Source organism: Salvelinus alpinus, chromosome 19, assembly GCF_045679555.1.
Source record: "Salvelinus alpinus chromosome 19, SLU_Salpinus.1, whole genome shotgun sequence".
Taxonomy (NCBI): Eukaryota; Metazoa; Chordata; class Actinopteri; order Salmoniformes; family Salmonidae; genus Salvelinus; species Salvelinus alpinus.
Genome location: NC_092104.1, coordinates 7731583 through 7753444, shown reverse-complemented (window position 1 = coordinate 7753444; position 21862 = coordinate 7731583). Strand labels below are relative to the sequence as shown.

The window sequence follows — 21862 nt, the reverse complement described above, 5'->3', positions numbered from 1 at the left end:
CAGGGATATGTCTCACAATAGGGATATGTCTCACAACAGGGATATATCTCACAACAGGGATATGTCTCACAATAGGGATATGTCTCACAATAGGGATATGTCTCACAACAGGGATATGTCTCACAATAGGGATATGTCTCACAACAGGGATATATCTCACAACAGGGATATGTCTCACATCAGGGATATGTCTCACAATAGGGATATGTCTCACAATAGGGATATGTCTCACAACAGGGATATGTCTCACAATAGGGATATGTCTCACATCAGGGATATGTCTCACAATAGGGTTATGTCTCACAACAGGGATATGTCTCACAATAGGGATATGTCTCACAACAGGGATATATCTCACAACAGGGATATGTCTCACATCAGGGATATGTCTCACAATAGGGATATGTCTCACAATAGGGATATGTCTCACAACAGGGATATGTCTCACAATAGGGATATGTCTCACAACAGGGATATGTCTCACAACAGGGATATGTCTCACAACAGGGATATGTCTCACAATAGGGATATGTCTCACAACAGGGATATGTCTCACAATAGGGATATGTCTCACATCAGGGATATGTCTCACAATAGGGTTATGTCTCACAACAGGGATATGTCTCACAATAGGGATATGTCTCACAATAGGGATATGTCTCACATCAGGGATATGTCTCACAATAGGGTTATGTCTCACAACAGGGATATGTCTCACAATAGGGATATGTCTCACAATAGGGATATGTCTCACAATAGGGATATGTCTCACAACAGGGATATGTCTCACAACAGGGATATGTCTCACAACAGGGATATGTCTCACAATAGGGATATGTCTCACAATAGGGATATGTCTCACATCAGGGATATGTCTCACAATAGGGTTATGTCTCACAACAGGGATATGTCTCACAATAGGGATATGTCTCACAATAGGGATATGTCTCACAATAGGGATATGTCTCACATCAGGGATATGTCTCACAATAGGGTTATGTCTCACAATAGGGATATGTCTCACAACAGGGATATGTCTCACAACAGGGATATGTCTCACAATAGGGATATGTCTCACAACAGGGATATGTCTCACAATAGGGATATGTCTCACAATAGGGATATGTCTCACAACAGGGATATGTCTCACAACAGGGATATATCTAACAATAGGGTACTGTATCTGCTGTATCCCCAGTACCTTGGTCAGGAACCACATTAATATTCGAATGTACCTTTGAGTACATTTATTATTGGTTGTGCCTTTCCTATTGCTGTGATTCTCACTGCTGCTGTGACCCGCTGCTGTGACTAACACAGAGCTAGAACCTGAATGGTTATGACCCGCTGCTGTGACTAACACAGAGGCAGAACCTGAATACCTAGAGCGGACGTGACTACTAAAGAAAATGACTGTTACTGTATATTTATATATCCTTTAAAAAGCCCATTGCCCCCTAGCCACACTACCGATTATGGGCCTCTGTCATCAGCCACCACACCAGCAGGTGGCACTAGCCACATGGGGATATTATAATACGGCGGTATTCTACAGGCGTGGCCAAAGGTTTTGAGAATGACACAAATATACATTTTCACAAAGTCTGCTGCCTCAGTTTGTATGATGGCAATTTGCATATACTCCAGAATGTTATGAAGAGTGATCAGATGAATTGCAATTGCAAAGTCCCTATTTGCCATGCAAATTAACTGAATCTCCCCAAAATATTTCTACTGCATTTCAGCACTGCCACAAAAGGACCAGCTGACATCACGTCAGTGATTCTCTTGTTAACACAGGTGTGAGTGTTGACGAGGACAAGGCTGGAGATCACTCTGTCATGCTGACTGAGTTCGAATAACAGACTGGAAGCTTCAAAAGGAGGGTGGTGCTTGGAATCATTGTTCTTCCTCTGTCAACCATGGTTGCCTGCAAGGAAACACGTGCCGTCATCATTGCTTTGCACAAAAAGGGCTTCACAGGCAAGGATATTGCTGCCAGTAAGATTGCACCTAAATCAACCATTTATCGGATCATCAAGAACTTCAAGGAGAGCGGTTCACTTGTTGCGAAGAAGGCTTCAGGGCGCCCAAGAAAGTCCAGCAAGCGCCAGGACCGTCTCCTAAAGTTGATTCAGCTGCGGGATCGGGGCACCACCAGTACAGAGCTTGCTCAATAATGGCAACAGGCAGATGTAAGTGTATCTGCACGCACAGTGAGGTGAAGACTTTTGGTGGATGGCCTGGTGTCAAGAAGGGCAGCAAAGAAGCCACTTCTCTCCAGGAAAAACATCAGGGACAGACTGATATTCTGCAAAAGGTACAGGGATTGGACTGCTGAGGACTGGGGTAAAGTCATTTTCTCTGATGAATCCCCTTTCCGATTGTTTGGGGCATCCGGAAAAAAGCTTGTCCGGAGAAGACAAGGTGAGCGCTACCATCAGTCCTGTGTCATGCCAACAGTAAAGCATCCTGAGACCATTCATGTGTGGGGTTGCTTCTCAGCCAAGGGAGTGGGCTCACTCACAATTTTGCCTAAGAACACAGCCATGAATAAAGAATGGTACCAACACATCCTCCGAGAGCAACTTCCAACCATCCAGGAACAGTTTGGTGACGAACAATGCCTTTTCCAGCACGATGGAGACCCTTGCCATAAGGCAAAAGTGATAACTACGTGGCTGGGGGAACAAAACATCGATATTTTGGGTCCATGGCCAGGAAACTCCCCAGACCTTAATCCCATTGAGAACTTGTGGTCAATCCTCAAGAGGAGAGTGGACAAACAAAAACCCACAAATTCTGACAAACTCCAAGCATTGATTATGCAAGAATGGGGTGCCATCAGTCAGGATGTGGCCCAGATGTTAATTGACAGCATGCCAGTGCGGATTGCAGAGGTCTTGAAAAAGAAGGGTCAACACTGCAAATATTGACTCTTTGCATCAACTTCATGTAATTGTCAATAAAAGTATTTTTGCACTTATGAAATGCTTGTAATTATACTTCAGTATTCCATAGTAACATCTGACAAAAATAGCTGAAGACACTGAAGCATCAAACTTTGTGGAAATTAATATTTGTGTCATTCTCAAAACTTTTGGGCACGACCGTAGTCTACATCCTGTAAGCCACAGGGTCCCTTTCCACTCTCCTGATGTATTTTCAAGGTTTATTTAGACAGATCAGAAATGACAAGGGGACACAGAGGTAGAGAGGGGAGAAAGTTGGAAGGCTCTTCTCTGACATGGAACCCTGGTCTCCGGCGTTGTGTCGCATAATGTGTTGAGAACATCCACAGCTCCTACCACAGCAGGGTCCCTTCAGTTGAAGGGCTGGAACAGTGAATGGACCAGTAAATGAACAAGGGTCAGGAGGGATGTTAACGTCAAGCCTGCAGTAAATGAACGAGGGTCAAGGGCAATATTGTTAACGTCAGGCCTGCAGTAAATGAATGAGGGTCAGGAGGATATTGTTAACGTCAGGCCTGCAGTAAATGAACGAGGGTCAGGAGGATATTGTTAACGTCAGGCCTGCAGTAAATGAACGAGGGTCAGGAGGGATATTGTTAACCTCAGGTCTGCAGTAAATGAGCGAGGGTCAGGAGGGATATTGTTAACGTCAGGTCTGCAGTAAATGAACGAGGGTCAGGAGGGATATTGTTAACGTCAGGCCTGCAGTAAATGAACGAGGGTCAGGAGGGATATTGTTAACGTCAGGCCTGCAGTAAATGAACGAGGGTCAGGAGGGATATTGTTAACCTCAGGTCTGCAGTAAATGAGCGAGGGTCAGGAGGGATATTGTTAACGTCAGGCCTGCAGTAAATGAACGAGGGTCAGGAGGATATTGTTAACGTCAGGCCTGCAGTAAATGAACGAGGGTCAGGAGGGATATTGTTAACGTCAGGCCTGCAGTAAATGAACGAGGGTCAGGAGGATATTGTTAACGTCAGGCCTGCAGTAAATGAACTAGGGTCAGGAGGATATTGTTAACATCAGGCCTGCAGTAAATGAACGAGGTAAATGAACGAGGGTCAGGAGGGATATTGTTAACGTCAGGCCTGCAGTAAATGAACGAGGGTCAGGAGGGATATTGTTAACGTCAGGCCTGCAGTAAATGAACTAGGGTCAGGAGGATATTGTTAACATCAGGCCTGCAGTAAATGAACGAGGTAAATGAACGAGGGTCAGGAGGGATATTGTTAACGTCAGGCCTGCAGTAAATGAACGAGGGTCAGGAGGATATTGTTAACGTCAGGCCTGCAGTAAATGAACGAGGGTCAGGAGGGATATTGTTAACGTCAGGCCTGCAGTAAATGAACTAGGGTCAGGAGGATATTGTTAACATCAGGCCTGCAGTAAATGAACGAGGTAAATGAACGAGGGTCAGGAGGGATATTGTTAACGTCAGGCCTGCAGTAAATGAACGAGGGTCAGGAGGGATATTGTTAACGTCAGGCCTGCAGTAAATGAACGAGGGTCAGGAGGATATTGTTAACATCAGGCCTGCAGTAAATGAATGAGGTAAATGAACGAGGGTCAGGAGGGATATTGTTAACGTCAGGCCTGCAGTAAATGAACGAGGGTCAGGAGGGATATTGTTAACGTCAGGCCTGCAGTAAATGAACGAGGGTCAGGAGGGATATTGTTAACGTCAGGCCTGCAGTAAATGAACGAGGGTCAGGAGGGATATTGTTAACGTCAGGCCTGCAGTAAATGAACGAGGGTCAGGAGGATATTGTTAACGTCAGGCCTGCAGTAAATGAACGAGGGTCAGGAGGGATATTGTTAACCTCAGGTCTGCAGTAAATGAGCGAGGGTCAGGAGGATATTGTTAACGTCAGGCCTGCAGTAAATGAACGAGGGTCAGGAGGGATATTGTTAACGTCAGGCCTGCAGTAAATGAACGAGGGTCAGGAGGATATTGTTAACGTCAGGCCTGCAGTAAATGAACTAGGGTCAGGAGGATATTGTTAACGTCAGGCCTGCAGTAAATGAACGAGGGTCAGGAGGGATATTGTTAACGTCAGGCCTGCAGTAAATGAACGAGGGTCAGGAGGATATTGTTAACATCAGGCCTGCAGTAAATGAACGAGGTAAATGAACGAGGGTCAGGAGGGATATTGTTAACGTCAGGCCTGCAGTAAATGAACGAGGGTCAGGAGGGATATTGTTAACGTCAGGCCTGCACTGCGGATGCCTTGTTTCAATCAGAGTGAAGTGGAGAGCCTTGGTCTCATGGTAAACAACACTCACATCCAATGCGAGAACAGCTGTCATGGTTTCCTTCTGTCAGACTGAAATTATTTCTGAGGTGTGTATTGTGCAGAGGGGTTTTAGTGAGAGTCCTTCTTTATGCAAGTGGGGAGGAGAATGTTCTACACTAGAGTTTTGCTTTGTTTCCTCTTCAGTGATATTCTGGTTCAACTCAGAATAGGTCACTCCTTGTGAAAATCCTTTACTTTGGAGGGTCCTGTATGTGGAGCAATTCTATACTGTATTACCTGGTGAGACAGTTACTGCGCATGTATGAGATGTGAGTCGAGCCTTGATGACAAAGGGAATACTTGACTAACCTGCCATTACCTCTCTCTTTTACTTTTCTTCTCTCTCTATCTCTTACTCTCATTTTCTCTCTCTATATCTCTCTCTCTCTCTTACGCTCCTTTTCTCTCTCTCTCTCTTGCTCTCTCTTCCCTCTCTGTAGCTGGATTCAGAGGCTGCGGACATCTTGAATGACCTGCAGGTCAAACTGGCCACCGTCCTGGACAACCTGAGCGCCATGTTCGGCAAGAGGTGAGCCAATCAGAAACACCTTACCACAATTAGGGCCCCTAAAGGGCTAGGGCCGGCTCTGCCTGCATGTGTGGGTTTGGATTCGGGTACACAGACCCGCGAGCCACTGCAGCCCCTCATGATGAGTTCAGGTTTTTTGTGTCCCACAGCCCCAAAATTGCCCATCCCAGGTCTACAGGGTGATAGGTAGCTCAGACCTCTTATTCTAGTCTACAGGGTGATAGGTAGCTCAGACCTCCTACTCTAGTCTACAGGGTGATAGGTAGCTCAGACCTCTTATTCTAGTCTACAGGGTGATAGGTAGCTCAGACCTCCTACTCTAGTCTACAGGGTGATAGGTAGCTCAGACCTCCTACTCTAGTCTACAGGGTGATAGGTAGCTCAGACCTCCTACTCTAGTCTACAGGGTGATAGGTAGTTCAGACCTCCTACTTTACAGGGTGATAGGTAGCTCAGACCTCCTACTCTAGTCTACAGGGTGATAGGTAGCTCAGACCTCCTACTCTAGTCTACAGGGTGATAGGTAGCTCAGTCCTCCTACTCTAGTCTACAGGGTGATAGGTAGCTCAGACCTCCTACTCCAATCTACAGGGTGATAGGTAGCTCAGTCCTCCTACTCTAGTCTACAGGGTGATAGGTAGCTCAGACCTCTAACTCTAGTCTACAGGGTGATAGGTAGCTCAGTCCTCCTACTCTAGTCTACAGGGTGATAGGTAGCTCAGACCTCCTACTTTACAGGGTGATAGGTAGCTCAGACCTCCTACTCTAGTCTACAGGGTGAAAGGTAGTTCAGACCTCCTACTTTACAGGGTGATAGGTAGCTCAGACCTCCTACTCTAGTCTACAGGGTGATAGGTAGCTCAGACCTCCTACTCTAGTCTACATGGTGATAGGTAGCTTAGACCTCCTACTCTAATCTACAGGGTGATAGGTAGCTCAGACCTCCTACTCTAGTCTACAGGGTGATAGGTAGTTCAGACCTCCTACTCTAGTCTACAGGGTGATAGGTAGTTCAGACTTCCTACTCTAGTCTACAGGGTGATAGGTAGATCAGACCTCCTACTCTACAGGGTGATAGGTAGCTCAGACCTCCTACTCTAATCTACAGGGTGAAAGGTAGCTCAGACCTCCTACTCTAATCTACAGGGTGAAAGGTAGTTCAGACCTCCTACTTTACAGGGTGATAGGTAGTTCAGACCTCCTACTCTACTCTACAGGGTGATAGGTAGCTCAGACCTCCTACTCTACAGGGTGATAGGTAGCTCAGACCTCCTACTCTACAGGGTGATAGGTAGCTCAGACCTACTACTCTAGTCTACAGGGTGATAGGTAGCTCAGACCTCCTACTCTAGTCTACAGGGTGATAGGTAGCTCAGACCTCCTACTCTAGTCTACAGGGTGATAGGTAGCTCAGACCTCCTACTCTACAGGGTGATAGGTAGCTCAGACCTCCTACTCTAGTCTACAGGGTGATAGGTAGCTCAGACCTCCTACTCTACTCTACAGGGTGATAGGTAGCTCAGTCCTCCTACTCTAGTCTACAGGGTGATAGGTAGCTCAGACCTCTTATTCTAGTCTACAGGGTGATAGGTAGCTCAGTCCTCCTACTCTAGTCTACAGGGTAACTCCAAGTCAATCACACTTCTATGAAATCAAACTGTCCACTTAGGAAGCAACACTGATTGACAATAAATTTCACATGCTGTTGTGCAAATGGAATAGACAAAAGGTGGAAATTATAGGCAATTAGCAAGACACCCCCAAAAAAGGAGTGATTCTGCAGGTGGTGACCACAGACCACTTCTCAATTCCTATGCTTCCTGGCTGATGTTTTGGTCACTTTTGAATGCTGGCGGTGCTCTCACTCTAGTGGTAGCATGAGACGGAGTCTACAACCCACACAAGTGGCTCAGGTAGTGCAGTTCATCCAGGATGGCTCATCAATGCGAGCTGTGGCAAGAAGGTTTGCTGTGTCTGTCAGCGTAGTGTCCAGAGCATGGAGGCGCTACCAGGAGACAGGCCAGTACATCAGGAGACGTGGAGGAGGCCGTAGGAGGGCAACAACCCAGCAGCAGGACCGCTACCTCCGCCTTTGTGCAAGGAGGTGCACTGCCAGAGCCCTGCAAAATGACCTCCAGCAGGCCACAAATGTGCATGTGTCTGCTCAAACGTTTAGGAACAGACTTCATGAGGGTGGTATGAGGGCCCGACGTCCACAGGTGGGGGTTGTGCTTACAGCCCAGCACCGTGCAGGACGTTTGGCATTTGCCAGAGAACACCAAGATTGGCAAATTCGCCACTGGCGCCCTGTGCTCTTCACAGATGAAAGCAGGTTCACACTGAGCACATGAGCACATGTGACAGACGTGACAGAGTCTGGAGACGTCGTGGAGAATGTTCTGCTGACTGCAACATCCTCCAGCATGACCGGTTTGGCGGTGGGTCAGTCATGGTGTGGGGTGGCATTTCTTTGTGGGGCCGCACAGCCCTCCATGTGCTCGCCAGAGGTAGCCTGACTGCCATTAGGTACCGAGATGAGATCCTCAGACCCCTTGTGAGACCATATGCTGACACATGCACATTTGTGGCCTGCTGGAGGTCATTTTGCAGGGCTCTGGCAGTGCACCTCCTTGCACAAAGGCGGAGGTAGCGGTCCTGCTGCTGGGTTGTTGCCCTCCTACGGCCTCCTCCACGTCTCCTGATGTACTGGCCTGTCTCCTGGTAGCGCCTCCATGCTCTGGACACTACGCTGACAGACACAGCAAACCTTTTTGCCACAGCTCGCATTGATGTGCCATCCTGGATGAACTGCACTACCTGAGCCACTTGTGTGGGTTGTAGACTCCGTCTCATGCTACCACTAGAGTGAGAGCACCGCCAGCATTCAAAAGTGACCAAAACATCAGCCAGGAAGCATAGGAACTGAGAAGTGGTCTGTGGTCACCACCTGCAGAATCACTCCTTTTTTGGGGGTGTCTTGCTAATTGCCTATAATTTCCACCTTTTGTCTATACCATTTGCACAACAGCATGTGAAATTTATTGTCAATCAGTGTTGCTTCCTAATTGGACAGTTTGATTTCACAGAAGTGTGATTGACTTGGAGTTACATTGTGTTGTTTAAGTGTTCCCTTTATTTTTTTGAGCAGTGTATATATATATATTCATTCTAGTCCCAGGGTTAGGCATGAAAAAGTGGGATCTGAACTGGCAACAGAAGAGCTGCTGGTTTCAGAGCATAACTACCTTCCACTACTGTTGTTCCTTGAGAAAGGCACTATACTGCTACATGGGGAGCTGCACTGCGGCTCGCACTCCTTCCTGAATGTTTCTGTGTTGTCTGGGAGGAGCTGATCAAATTTCCAAGATGGACAATTGACTGGGTCTTCTATTTGTTATTAGTTTCCAGGCCCGTCTCACCGTCTGCATGCGTCAGATGGCAGAGATCCTGTACCAGATCAAAGGTCATCCCAACCGTCAGACAGCCGAGGCCGACGCTGACAACATGCTGAGGCCTCTCATGGAGTTCCTGGATGGAAAGTGAGTGGGGCTGACACACGGTTGGACGCCATTTTGGTGCAGAGATGGTTATGTACTGTATATGGATGCATATGCCATTTGTGCTGAAAAATTGTGCAGTTTCAAATCCGTGTTATTTTGGTTGGTAGACTTGTTTCACACACTGAGACCATGTAGTTTGTCATGACAGAGCTACAGTGTCTTGCACACAAGAGATTTGGTTTTGGGATCTGAGATGATATAGACTGAAACATGCTACTGTCGGTGACTGGGTAAAATGGTTCCAGTGTGCCTCAGTGTTTTTATGTGTCCCTCTTCTCCCTGTAACCCCAGTCTGAGTCTGTTTGCTGACACCTGTGAGAAGACGGTTCTGAAGAGAATACTGAAGGATCTGTGGAAGATCGTCCTCAGCAGCTTGGAGAAGACCATCATCTTACCGCCGAGCAACGACGGCTTCGTAAGTCTATCTGCCCTCCTCACAATACTGTATATACCAATAGTCTACCAGCACCACCCTGTAGACCTCCTGTGTTCCATCAGACAGTCTACCAGCACCACCCTCTAGACCTCCTGTGTTCCATCAGACAGTCTACCAGCACCACCCTCTAGACCTCCTGTGTTCCATCAGACAGTCTACCAGCACCACCCTCTAGACCTCCTGTGTTCCGTCAGACAGTCTACCAGCACCACCCTGTAGACGTCCTGTGTTCCATCAGACAGTCTACCAGCACCACCCTGTAGACCTCCTGTCTAACATCAGACAGTCTACCAGCACCACCCTCTAGACCTCCTGCCTTACATCCGACTGGAATTAGGTTCCTTTGGAATATAAACCCATCTCGAGGGTATTTTTAACAGATAGAACCAGATGTAATCTACTAATCTGACCCGGTTCTCCCTACCTCACTCCCTCTCCCTCCTTCTCTAATCTTTCATGACATGCCTGATCATTTGCTTGATTTTTCCAGGGAGCTCAGATACTGACTGCTGCCAAGGGACTGTCCAACCTGAAGGTACAGACCACGCTGTCAGTTACTGCTGTCTTACAATGGCTATGCTGTTTTTTATTTTTTATTTTACCTTTATTTAACTAGACAAGTCAGTTAAAAACAAATTCATATTTTCAATGATGGCCTAGGATCGGTATAAGCCCCTTTCCTGTGCCAGGGTATCCTGACTTGTCTCCTTGTATATGGAGTTTAACACACAATGAGGCGTGGCTAATGTCTGTCTGTAACTCTGGTTGCTGTAGGGCGGGGGTGAGGCCAAAAGCCTGACGCCCAAACAGTGTGTCATCATGGATGCCGCACTGGAAACCATCAAGGTGAATACACACACGCACGCACGTACGCACGCACGCGCGCACACACACACACACACACACACACACACACACACACACACACACACAGAAATAAGCGTATACACACTAATGCATACATACACTCTTTAACTTTTCTTTCTCGCTCGCTCTCTTTCTCTCTCCCTCTCAGCAATACTTCCATGCGGGAGGTAATGGTCTGAAGAAGGCCTATGTGGAGAAGAGTCCTGAGTTAACTTCGCTGAAATATGCTCTGTCCCTCTACTCTCAGAGCACTGATGCACTAATCAAGATCTTTGTAACTACACAGCACGCACAGGGTAAGACACACACACACACACACACACGCACACACGCACGCACGCACGCACGCACGCACACACACACACACACACACACACTCAGAGAACAAACATATATTTTTGTTTACATGCACAGACAGTTTTACTCATGACCTGTATTGATGCATTTCCATTATCATGCCAATAGAGGTCAGTATAGAGTTTTCACTCTTCCTGTTTTCTCTCTCTTTGTCTCACACAATTTCTTTCTCTCCCTTACTCCTTCACTCAATCTCTCTCTCTCTCTCTCTCTCTCTCTCTCTCTCTCTCTCTCTCTCTCTCTCTCTCTCTCTCTCTCTCTCTCTCTCTCTCTCTTTCACACCATTTCTCTCTCTCTTTTCTCTCTCTCTCTAGTTCATAATGGGATGGGCATCAGGATTACCCCCAGTGAGAAGGTTCGGCCAGACAGAGGTATGTTATAGTGTTATAGATGGATTATAAGCTTTTATAATGTGGTAATAATGTATTAGATTTCCTTAAAATAATGTGTTATAGCTAATTTATTTACATATAATAGCTCAATGATAGAATGAAGTGAATGAACACGTTTGGTTGCTCAGTAAATGGTAATAGTGGTGTGATATTTTGTGATGTACATTGACTCTCAGGTTCAGGAGTGGAGAAGCCTGTTGGTGAGGCCCAGATCCAGATAGACATGGTGCCTCCAGGCAAAGACAAAATCCACAAGGTCAACATCAGAGGTGAGCCAGACACGTGTCCTGTCCTGTCCACCTCAGATCAAACTGGACAACACAAACACACCTCATAACTCAAACATTTTCATCTCTCTGTCCTTTTGTCAAACATCTCCATCTCTCATCTTTTCATCTCTCATCTTTCCATCTCACATCTTTCCTTCTCCATCTCTCATCTTTTCATCTCTCATCTTTTCATCTCTCATCTTTCCATCTCACATCTTTCCTTCTCCATCTCTCATCTTTCCATCTCTCATCTTTTCATCTCTCATCTTTCCATCTCACATCTTTCCTTCTCCATCTCTCATCTTTTCATCTCTCATCTTTTCATCTCTCATCTTTCCATTTCTCATCTCTCCATCTCCTTCTCCTTCTATCTACTGCTCTCACACCGATTGCTTTCATTTCTCACCTGTTGTTCCCTCGCTCTCTCTCTCTCTCCCCCCTCTCTCTCTCCTCCCCTCCCCCCCCCGCCCTTGGTCTCTCTCTTTGTCTCTCTCTCTCCCCTACAGTGATAGCGGTGAATGACATGAGGTGGCAGACATCAGGGATGTTCCGTCCCTTCGTGGAGGTCAATATGATTGGTCCACTCCTTGCCGCCCAGAAGAGGAAGTTCACTACCAAGTCAAAGAATAACAGCTGGACAGCCAAGTACAATGAGGCCTTCCAATTGTGAGTTCACCACTGAGTTTCCACCCAACACCTGTAGGTCGCCCTTCACTTTCACTCCACTTTCAGGTGTTCACCACCCTGACAACTATTTTCGGCTGGCGCTACGGCAGCGCAAGTGCCAAAACTAGAGGGTTTGGCTCATGAAATTACTTTGAAATAAATATTAATCACCAAAGCTTTATTAAAAGGTGAAGTACAACAACCATCCATTCTCCACTGTTAGATTTAGATCCTACTGTACAACAACCATCCATTCTCCACTGTTAGATTTAGATCCTACTGTACAACAACCATCCATTCTCCACTGTTAGATTTAGACCCTACTGTACAACAATCATCCATTCTCCACTGTTAGATTTATACCCTACTGTACAACAACCATCCATTCTCCACTGTTAGATTTAGATCCTACTGTACAACAACCATTCATTCTCCACTGTTAGATTTAGATCCTACTGTACAACAACCATCCATTCTCCACTGTTAGATTTAGATCCTACTGTACAACAACCATGCATTCTCCACTGTTAGATTTAGATCCTACTGTACAACAACCATCCATTCTCCACTGTTAGATTTAGATCCTACTGTACAACAACCATCCATTCTCCACTGTTAGATTTAGATCCTACTGTACAACAACCATCCATTCTCCACTGTTAGATTTAGATCCTACTGTACAACAACCATCCATTCTCCACTGTTAGATTTAGATCCTACTGTACAACAACCATCCATTCTCCACTGTTAGATTTAGATCCTACTGTACAACAACCATCCATTCTCCACTGTTAGATTTAGATCCTACTGTACAACAACCATCCATTCTCCACTGTTAGATTTAGATCCTACTGTACCACAACCATCCATTCTCCACTGTTAGATTTAGATCCTACTGTACAACAACCATCCATTCTCCACTGTTAGATTTAGATCCTACTGTACAACAACCATCCATTCTCCACTGTTAGATTTAGATCCTACTGTACAACAACCATCCATTCTCCACTGTTAGATTTAGATCCTACTGTACAACAACCATCCATTCTCCACTGTTAGATTTAGACCCTACTGTACAACAATCATCCATTCTTCACTGTTAGATTTAGATCCTACTGTACAACAACCATCCATGCTCCACTGTTAGATTTAGATCCTACTGTACCACAACCATCCATTCTCCACTGTTAGATTTAGATCCTACTGTACAACAACCATCCATTCTCCACTGTTAGATTTAGATCCTACTGTACAACAACCATCCATTCTCCACTGTTAGATTTAGATCCTACTGTACAACAACCATCCATTCTCCACTGTTAGATTTAGATCCTACTGTACAACAACCATCCATTCTCCACTGTTAGATTTAGACCCTACTGTACAACAATCATCCATTCTTCACTGTTAGATTTAGATCCTACTGTACAACAACCATCCATGCTCCACTGTTAGATTTAGATCCTACTGTACAACAACCATCCATTCTCCACTGTGCACAGATTTAAAGTTAGGACTCCACCATTAGTCTGTAGTGTACACTATACACCAATGTTGAACCACTTCTACCTCTTTGCTCTCTCCCTCCAACCTCCCCTCCTTCCTCTCCCCCTCCAACCTCCCCTCCTTCCTCTCTCCCTCCAACCTCCCCTCCTTCCTCTCCCCCTCCAACCTCCCCCCCGTCCTCTCCCCTTACAACCTCCCCTCCTTCCTCTCTCCCTCCAACCTCCCCTCCTTCCTCTCTCCCTCCAACCTCCCCTCCTTCCTCCCCCCCTCCAACCTCCCCTCCTTCCTCTCTCCCTCCAACCTCCCCTCCTTCCTCCCTCCCTCCAACCTCCCCTCCTTCCTCTCCCCCTCCAACCTCCCCTCCTTCCTCTCCCCCTCCAACCTCCCCTCCTTCCTCTCTCCCTCCAACCTCCCCTCCTTCCTCTCTCCCTCCAACCTCCCCTCCTTCCTCTCTCCCTCCAACCTCCCCTCCTTCCTCTCTCCCTCCAACCTCCCCTCCTTTCTCTCTCCCTCCAACAGCATCCTGGGTAAGGAGTCTCCAGACTGCTATGAGCTGCAGGTGACGGTGAAGGACTACTGTTTCGGCCGGGCCGACCGTGTTGTGGGAGTGGCCGTGGTCCAGCTCCGAGACGTGGCTGATAGGAAGTCGTGCGTGTGCTGGTGCCCGCTGGGCGGAATCATCCAGAAGGACGAGACAGGCGTAACGGTGATGCGTATCTTGTCTCAGCGTGCGGCCGACGAGGTGGCCAAGGACTTTGTCAAACTGAAGGCCGAGACACGTCCTGTAGAGGAGGGGAGATGATGAGGAGATGTGGAGAGAGGATAGGTAGAGGGGAGGAGAGAGGATAGGGAGAGGAGAGAAGGAGGGGAGGTGGAGAGAGGATAGGTAGAGGAGAGGGGAGGAGGAGGGAGGATAGGTAGATGAGAGCCTATCACAAGATGAGTTGAAAGAGGAGACACGCTCGGTGAAAGAGAGAGAGATGAACATCAGGATAGAAGTTAATAAATGTTATGTTTCCTGGTCCTCTGGGCCAATGAGAGGGCCTGGAGCAGGCACATGACTGATGAGGGACCAATCAGAGACTTTCACTGTATGCATCAAAGTAGTGGAGTGTGACACAACACCACATACCTTCACTGTTGCATTCATATCACACACACACACAGACGCACGCACACACACACACGTGAATGAATGTCTGCTTACTGTATGTACCAGGGGCTATATCAGAACAACCCTTATAGGTACATCCTATAATTTTATATACTACTAGCATGAGACTGATACGCATAGCCCAACACCCATCACCCTAACCTGTGATGAAAACACATGAGACTCATGCCCATAGCCCATCACCCATCACCCTAACCTGTGATGAAAACACACGAGACTCATGCCCATAGCCCAACACCCATCACCCTAACCTGTGATGAAAACACACGAGACTCATGCCCATAGCCCAACACCCATCACCCTAACCTGTGATGAAAACACACGAGACTCATGCCCATAGCCCATCACCCATCACCCTAACCTGTGATGAAAACACATGTGGATGATTCTGACCTGACCTGTCTCCAGGGTCGCTACAGTACCATCCCTGTGGTTTACATAGCCTTAAAATCACAGCGCTAAGCCCCATCCCTCCTCAGACCATCACAACCACAGGGATATGTACCTGAACTGGGAATAAAATGGCTGCCTATTGGCCCTGGTTAAAATGATTTCACTGTATAGTGATGGATGAACACACGCAGACAACAAAAACAGGTGAGGTTTGTGAGGTACTACAGTTAGTCAGTTAGTTGACAGGGTGGAGTACAGACTAGGGTGAGGTACTACAGTTAGTTGACAGGGTGGAGTACAGACTAGGGTGAGGGACTAGAGATAGTCAGTTAGTTGACAGGGTGTAGTACAGACTAGGGTGAGGTACTACAGTTAGTCAGTTAGTTGACAGGGTGGAGTACAGTCTAGGGTGAGGTACTACAGTTAGTCAGTTAGTTGACAGGGTGGAGTACAGACTAGGGTGAGGTACTACAGTTAGTCAGTTAGTTGACAGGGTGGAGTACAGACTAGGGTGAGGTACTACAGTTAGTCAGTTAGTTGACAGGGTGTAGTACAGACTAGGGTGAGGTACTACAGTTAGTCAGTTAGTTGACAGGGTGGAGTACAGACTAGGGTGAGGTACTACAGTTAGTCAGTTAGTTGACAGGGTGGAGTACAGACTAGGGTGAGGTACTACAGTTAGTCAGTTAGTTGACAGGGTGGAGTACAGACTAGGGTGAGGTACTACAGTTAGTCAGTTAGTTGACAGGGTGGAGTACAGACTAGGGTGAGGTACTACAGTTTGTCAGTTAGTTGACAGGGTGTAGTACAGACTAGGGTGAGGTACTACAGTTAGTCAGTTAGTTGACAGGGTGGAGTACAGACTAGGGTGTGGGGTGTTTTACTGTCAGACGGCTGTGTGAACAGAACAGAGCTGTGTGGGCTTAATGGTTACAGCATCGACCCACTCCACTTCAGCCTGGGGGGCTCTATGCTCCCATACAGTACACTATACTCATGACATAACCTTTAACCTCCTCTCTAAAATTTGTATTTATTTATGTATTTATTCATGTATTTATTTTGCCAACTTAAGTTTCTCTTTTCAACTGTTACTGCAGCCTGTATGTCTACATGGAATGGAAATAGCCAAACATTGACTAGTTTGTTTGTTTTGTTGGGGGGGGGGGGGGGGTTATTTAAAAAGTCTATCTCATGTCCAGATTCACACCTCTTGATGAACAAATGTTAGAGTATGTTAACTACTTCCCCCTTCTTCCCAGGTAATGTTTAGACGCGTCTGACCCACCCCTAGCATTACCACAAACACACGGGTGTTATAATGACCATGTCATACTTGACCTCTGTCAATCATCCTCTTACTGAGACCTGACTCTCATGTTAGCCCCGCCCCAAAGGTTCCACCATTGCTCTCATTGGTGGAGTTTGTTTTGCATGGTCCCGGTGCCTTGTGTGGGTGGAGATTTCACCTAAGGACCAATGGAATGGTCTAAAATGAGCAAATCCGGGCCACCGGACCATGCAAAATTAACTCGACCAGTCATTGGGCGTTCTGTGAATGTCACAAATATTACCTGCCTGCCATTGGCTGGAAGAGAAAATTGAAAGGTGGGCCATCCAATAATATCACATAGATGGAGAAGTGGGTGGATGGAGTATGCACCACGTGCCAAGTAATGCAGTGTTCACTTTCTAGTTTTCTTGATTTGTTCCTGTCTTTCATTTTGTTTCTTTAGTTTTTTTTCGTTTTTTTTTTACAAGTGAACTCTGACACTCAAACTGTTTTAATCTTACTGTAAGTTAGAAAACCATAACAGCAGTTTGTAAAGAAAATCCTAACACCAGAGCATGTATTTACAGTACACAATCAAAGTAAACTAGACCTTGAGTTGTGCATTTTTATGTATGTACTGTCAAATATGAAAAGATTAATATACGTAAAGTATGTATCATTAATATTATAATGCTGCGAAAATGTTGAATATACTTGTACTAATATTAGAATTTTGTATATAAAGTATTAATGAATAATCTCTTTGGCTTTTGGAGTGTTATTGAGTTAGATGGACGTGAGACTGGGATGAGACTAGATGGGATGAGACTAGATGGGATGAGACTAGATGGGATGAGACTAGATGGGATGAGACTAGATGGGATGAGACTAGATGGAGATTTGAAAGAGTTTTACATGTTTTTGTCCATTGCATTCCATTGGTTATCAAACACCACGTACACCTGTGTTTATTTTACCACACAGTGCTCCCCCCTTCCCCCCCTTCCCCCTCTTCCCTCTCCCTCTCCCCTCCGGTATTACTCATTGTCTCTCTCTCAGTATGATAGCATTCTGTGTACATCATGATTCATTTCCTGTTGAACAGACTGAGCTGATCATTAATAGAAGAGAGCAGCACTGAACTGGAGCTTCCTCCTCTCCCCCTCCTCCTCTCCCCCTCCTCCGCTTCTCCTCTCATACTCTCCTCCTCTCCCCCTCCTCCTCTCCCCCTCCTCCTCTTCCCCTCTCATACTCTCCTCCTCTCCCCCTCCTCCTCTTCCCCTCTCATACTCTCCTCCTCTCCCCCTCCTCCTCTTCCCCTCTCATACTCTCCTCCTCTCCCCCTCCTCCTCTCCCCCTCCTCCTCTTCCCCTCTCATACTCTCCTCCTCTTCCCCTCCTCCTCTTCCCCTCTCATACTCTCCTCCTCTCCCCCTCCTCCTCTTCCCCTCTCATACTCTCCTCCTCTCCCTCCCTTCTCCTCTCCCCCTCCTCTTCCCCTCCTCCTCTTCCCCTCTCATACTCTCCTCCTCTTCCCCTCTCATACTCTCCTCCTCTCCCCCTCCTCCTCTCCTCCTCTTCCTCTCCCCTCCTCCTCTTCCCCTCTCATACTCTCCTCCTCTCCCCCTCCTCCTCTCCCCCTCTCATACTCTCCCCCTCTCCTCCTCTCCTCCTCTTCCTCCTCCTCTCATACTCTCCTCCTCTCACACTCTCCTCCTCTCCCCCTCTCATACTCTCCTCCTCTCCCCCTCATACTCTCCTCCTCTCCCCCCTCATACTCTCCTCCTCTCCCCCTCATACTCTCCTCCTCTCCCTCCCTCATACTCTCCTCCTCTCTCATACTCTCCTCCTCGCCCTCCCTCATACTCTCCTCCCTCTCATACTCTCCTCCTCTTCCTCTCTCATACTCTCCTCCTCTCCCTCCCTCATACTCTCCTCATCGCCCTCTCTCACACTCTCCTCCCTCTCCCTCTCAAACTCTCCTCCTCTCCCTCCCTCATACTCTCCTCCTTTCCCTCTCTCATATTCTCCTCCCTCTCCCCCTCTCATACTCTCCTCCTCTCCCCCTCATACTCTCCTCCTCTCCCCCTCATACTCTCCTCCTCTTCCTCTCTCATACTCTCCTCCTCTCCCTCCCTCATACTCTCCTCATCGCCCTCTCTCATTCTCTCCTCCCTTTCCCTCTCTCATACTCTTCTCCCTCTCCCATACTCTCCTCCCTCTTCCTCTCTGGCAGAGGTAAGGGCATCTGGCAGAGGTAAGGGCATCTGGCAGAGGTAAGGGCATCTGGCAGAGGTAAGGGAATCTGGGTGAGGTAAGGGCATCTGGGTGAGGTAAGGGCATCTGGGTGAGGTAAGGGCATCTGGCAGAGGTAAGGGAATCTGACAGAGGTAAGGGCATCTGGCAGAGGTAAGGGCATCTGGCAGAGGTAAGGGAATCTGACAGAGGTAAGGGCATCTGGCAGAGTTAAGGGCATCTGGGTGAGGTAAGGGCATCTGGCAGAGGTAAGGGAATCTGACAGAGGTAAGGGCATCTGGCAGAGGTAAGGGCATATGGCAGAGGTAAGGGCATATGGCAGAGTTAAGGGCATCTGGGTGAGGTAGGGCATCTGGGTGAGGTAAGGGCATATGGCAGAGGTAAGGGCATCTGGGTGAGGTAAGGGCATATGGCAGAGGTAAGGGCTTCTGGCAGAGGTAAGGGCATATGGCAGAGGTAAGGGCATATGGCAGAGGTAAGGGCATCTGGGTGAGGTAAGGGAATCTGGCAGATGTAAGGGCATCTGGGTGAGGTAAGGGCATCTGGGTGAGGTAAGGGCATCTGGGTGAGGTAAGGGCATCTGGGTGAGGTAAGGGCATCTGGGTGAGGTAAGGGCATCTGGGTGAGGTAAGGGCATCTGGGTGAGGTAAGGGCATCTGGGTGAGGTAAGGGCATCTGGCAGAGGTAAGGGCATCTGGCAGAGGTAAGGGCATCTGGGTGAGGTAAGGGCATCTGGGTGAGGTAAGGGCATCTGGCAGAGTTAAGGGCATCTGGCAGAGTTAAGGGCATCTGGGTGAGGTAAGGGCATCTGGGTGAGGTAAGGGCATCTGGCAGAGGTAAGGGCATCTGGCAGAGGTAAGGGCATCTGGCAGAGGTAAGGGCATCTGGGTGAGGTAAGGGCATCTGGGTGAGGTAAGGGCATCTGGGTGAGATAAGGGCATCTGGGTGAGGTAAGGGCATCTGGGTGAGGTAAGGGCATCTGGGTGAGATAAGGGCATCTGGGTGAGGTAAGGGCATCTGGGTGAGGTAAGGGCATCTGGCTGAGGTAAGGGCATCTGGCAGAGGTAAGGGCATCTGGGTGAGGTAAGGGCATCTGGGTGAGGTAAGGGCATCTGGCAGAGGTAAGGGCATCTGGGTGAGGTAAGGGCATCTGGGTGAGGTAAGGGCATCTGGGTGAGATAAGGGCATCTGGGTGAGGTAAGGGCATCTGGGTGAGGTAAGGGCATCTGGCTGAGGTAAGGGCATCTGGCAGAGGTAAGGGCATCTGGGTGAGGTAAGGGCATCTGGCAGAGGTGAGGGCATCTGGGTGAGGTAAGGGCATCTGGGTGAGGTAAGGGCATCTGGGTGAGATAAGGGCATCTGGGTGAGGTAAGGGCATCTGGGTGAGGTAAGGGCATCTGGCTGAGGTAAGGGCATCTGGCAGAGGTAAGGGCATCTGGGTGAGGTAAGGGCATCTGGCTGAGGTAAGGGCATCTGGCAGAGGTAAGGGCATCTGGGTGAGGTAAGGGCATCTGGGTGAGGTAAGGGCATCTGGCAGAGGTATCACACACTGTAGGCGTTTGTCAGAAGTTTCTCACACACAGTACATGTCTTGACATAGTACAAACCGTAACCATACACACCTTTATACTCATACATGCAGTGGGGCAAAAAAGTATTTAGTCAGCCACCAATTGTGCAAGTTCTCCCACTTAAAAAGATGAGAGAGGCCTGTAATTTTCATCATAGGTACACTTCAACTATGACAGACAAAATGAGAAAAAAAATTCCAGAAAATCACATTGTAGGATTTTTAATGAATTTATTTGCAAATTTGCAAACTAAATGAATTTAGTCCTGAAAGTAAACAGTGAAAAAATGCATGGTTACATGTGATGTTTCGCCCCCGACACAGGAGACCATATAAGCCCTTACAGAGGAGCAAACCTCAGGGTGTGCTGTGGGATGTAGGGTATGGCTGCTTTAGTGTAATAGTCAGAATTAGAAGTGTGTGTGTGTGTGTGTGTGTGTGTGTGTGTGTGTGTGTGTGTGTGTGTGTGTGTGTGGGTGGGTGGGTGGGTGGGTGGGTGGGTGGGTGGGTGGGTGGGTGGGTGGGTGGGTGTGTGTGTGGGTGGGTGGGTGTGGGTGGGTGGGTGTGTGTGTGTGTTAAGGAAGTGACAAAAGCAAAACAATTCTTAAAAGGTGCAATATGCAGAATTTGCTTTTCAGTTAATGTGACAAAACAAGCAATTTGTACCATCCAAAACCACTGTGAAATATGTTTTCAATAAACCCCAAAATATTATATTTCTTAGCTGTTTGAAGCTGGTGTACAAAACCGAAAGTAAAAGACAGGAACTACAAAACTTAAGAACAGGAAGCATAGAAATAGCGCACAAATCTTAGACTTGTTTTCTTGGACTTTGGGCACAAGTACGCACATGGCATTATGATGAGAATGACAGATCTATAACGCACATTTCTTTGTGAATGTGGTCAGTTCGCCCTCAAAAACGTACATATTACAGCTTTAACATTTAAACAGCAATTTTTGGTATCGTTTAAACAACATGAAGAACATCTGCTCTTCCCATGACATAGACTGACCAGGTGAATCCAGCTGAAAGCTATGATCCCTTATTGATGTCACTTGTTAAATCCACTTCAAATCAGTGTAGATGAAGGGGAGGAGACGGGTTAAAGAAGGATTTTTATGCCTTGAGACAATTGAGACATGGATTGTGTGTGTGTGCCATTCAGAGGGTGAATGGGCAAGACAAAAGATTGAAGTGCCTTTGAACGGGGTATGGTAGTAGGTGCCAGGCACACCGGTTTGTGTCAAGAACTGCAACGCTGCTGGGTTTTTCACGCTCAACAGTTTCCCGTGTTTATGAAGAATTGTCCACCACCCAGAGGACGTCCAGCCAACTTGACACAACT

The 21862-nt window shown here is 47.3% G+C and overlaps 2 protein-coding genes across 2 annotated transcripts in view; one reads left to right on the top strand and one right to left on the bottom strand.

The window, feature by feature from the left end:
- Window positions 1–17448, top strand: part of LOC139544968 (protein unc-13 homolog B-like) — a 133530-nt gene extending 116082 nt beyond the window's left edge. The window contains exons 24-33 of the mRNA XM_071352221.1: window positions 5707–5795; window positions 9197–9334; window positions 9647–9770; window positions 10282–10326; window positions 10566–10637; window positions 10807–10954; window positions 11330–11386; window positions 11584–11676; window positions 12183–12342; window positions 14368–17448. Coding sequence (XP_071208322.1) covers window positions 5707–5795; window positions 9197–9334; window positions 9647–9770; window positions 10282–10326; window positions 10566–10637; window positions 10807–10954; window positions 11330–11386; window positions 11584–11676; window positions 12183–12342; window positions 14368–14650 — 1209 coding nt within the window. The 3' untranslated portion in view covers window positions 14651–17448. The remainder of the gene's footprint in view (window positions 1–5706; window positions 5796–9196; window positions 9335–9646; window positions 9771–10281; window positions 10327–10565; window positions 10638–10806; window positions 10955–11329; window positions 11387–11583; window positions 11677–12182; window positions 12343–14367) is intronic.
- Window positions 17449–19267: 1819 nt separating this feature from the next.
- Window positions 19268–20473, bottom strand: LOC139546000 (uncharacterized). Its single transcript, XM_071354263.1, has one exon. The coding sequence runs from the start codon at window positions 20471–20473 to the stop codon at window positions 19268–19270; it is 1206 nt and encodes a 401-aa protein (XP_071210364.1).
- Window positions 20474–21862: the final 1389 nt, after the last annotated feature.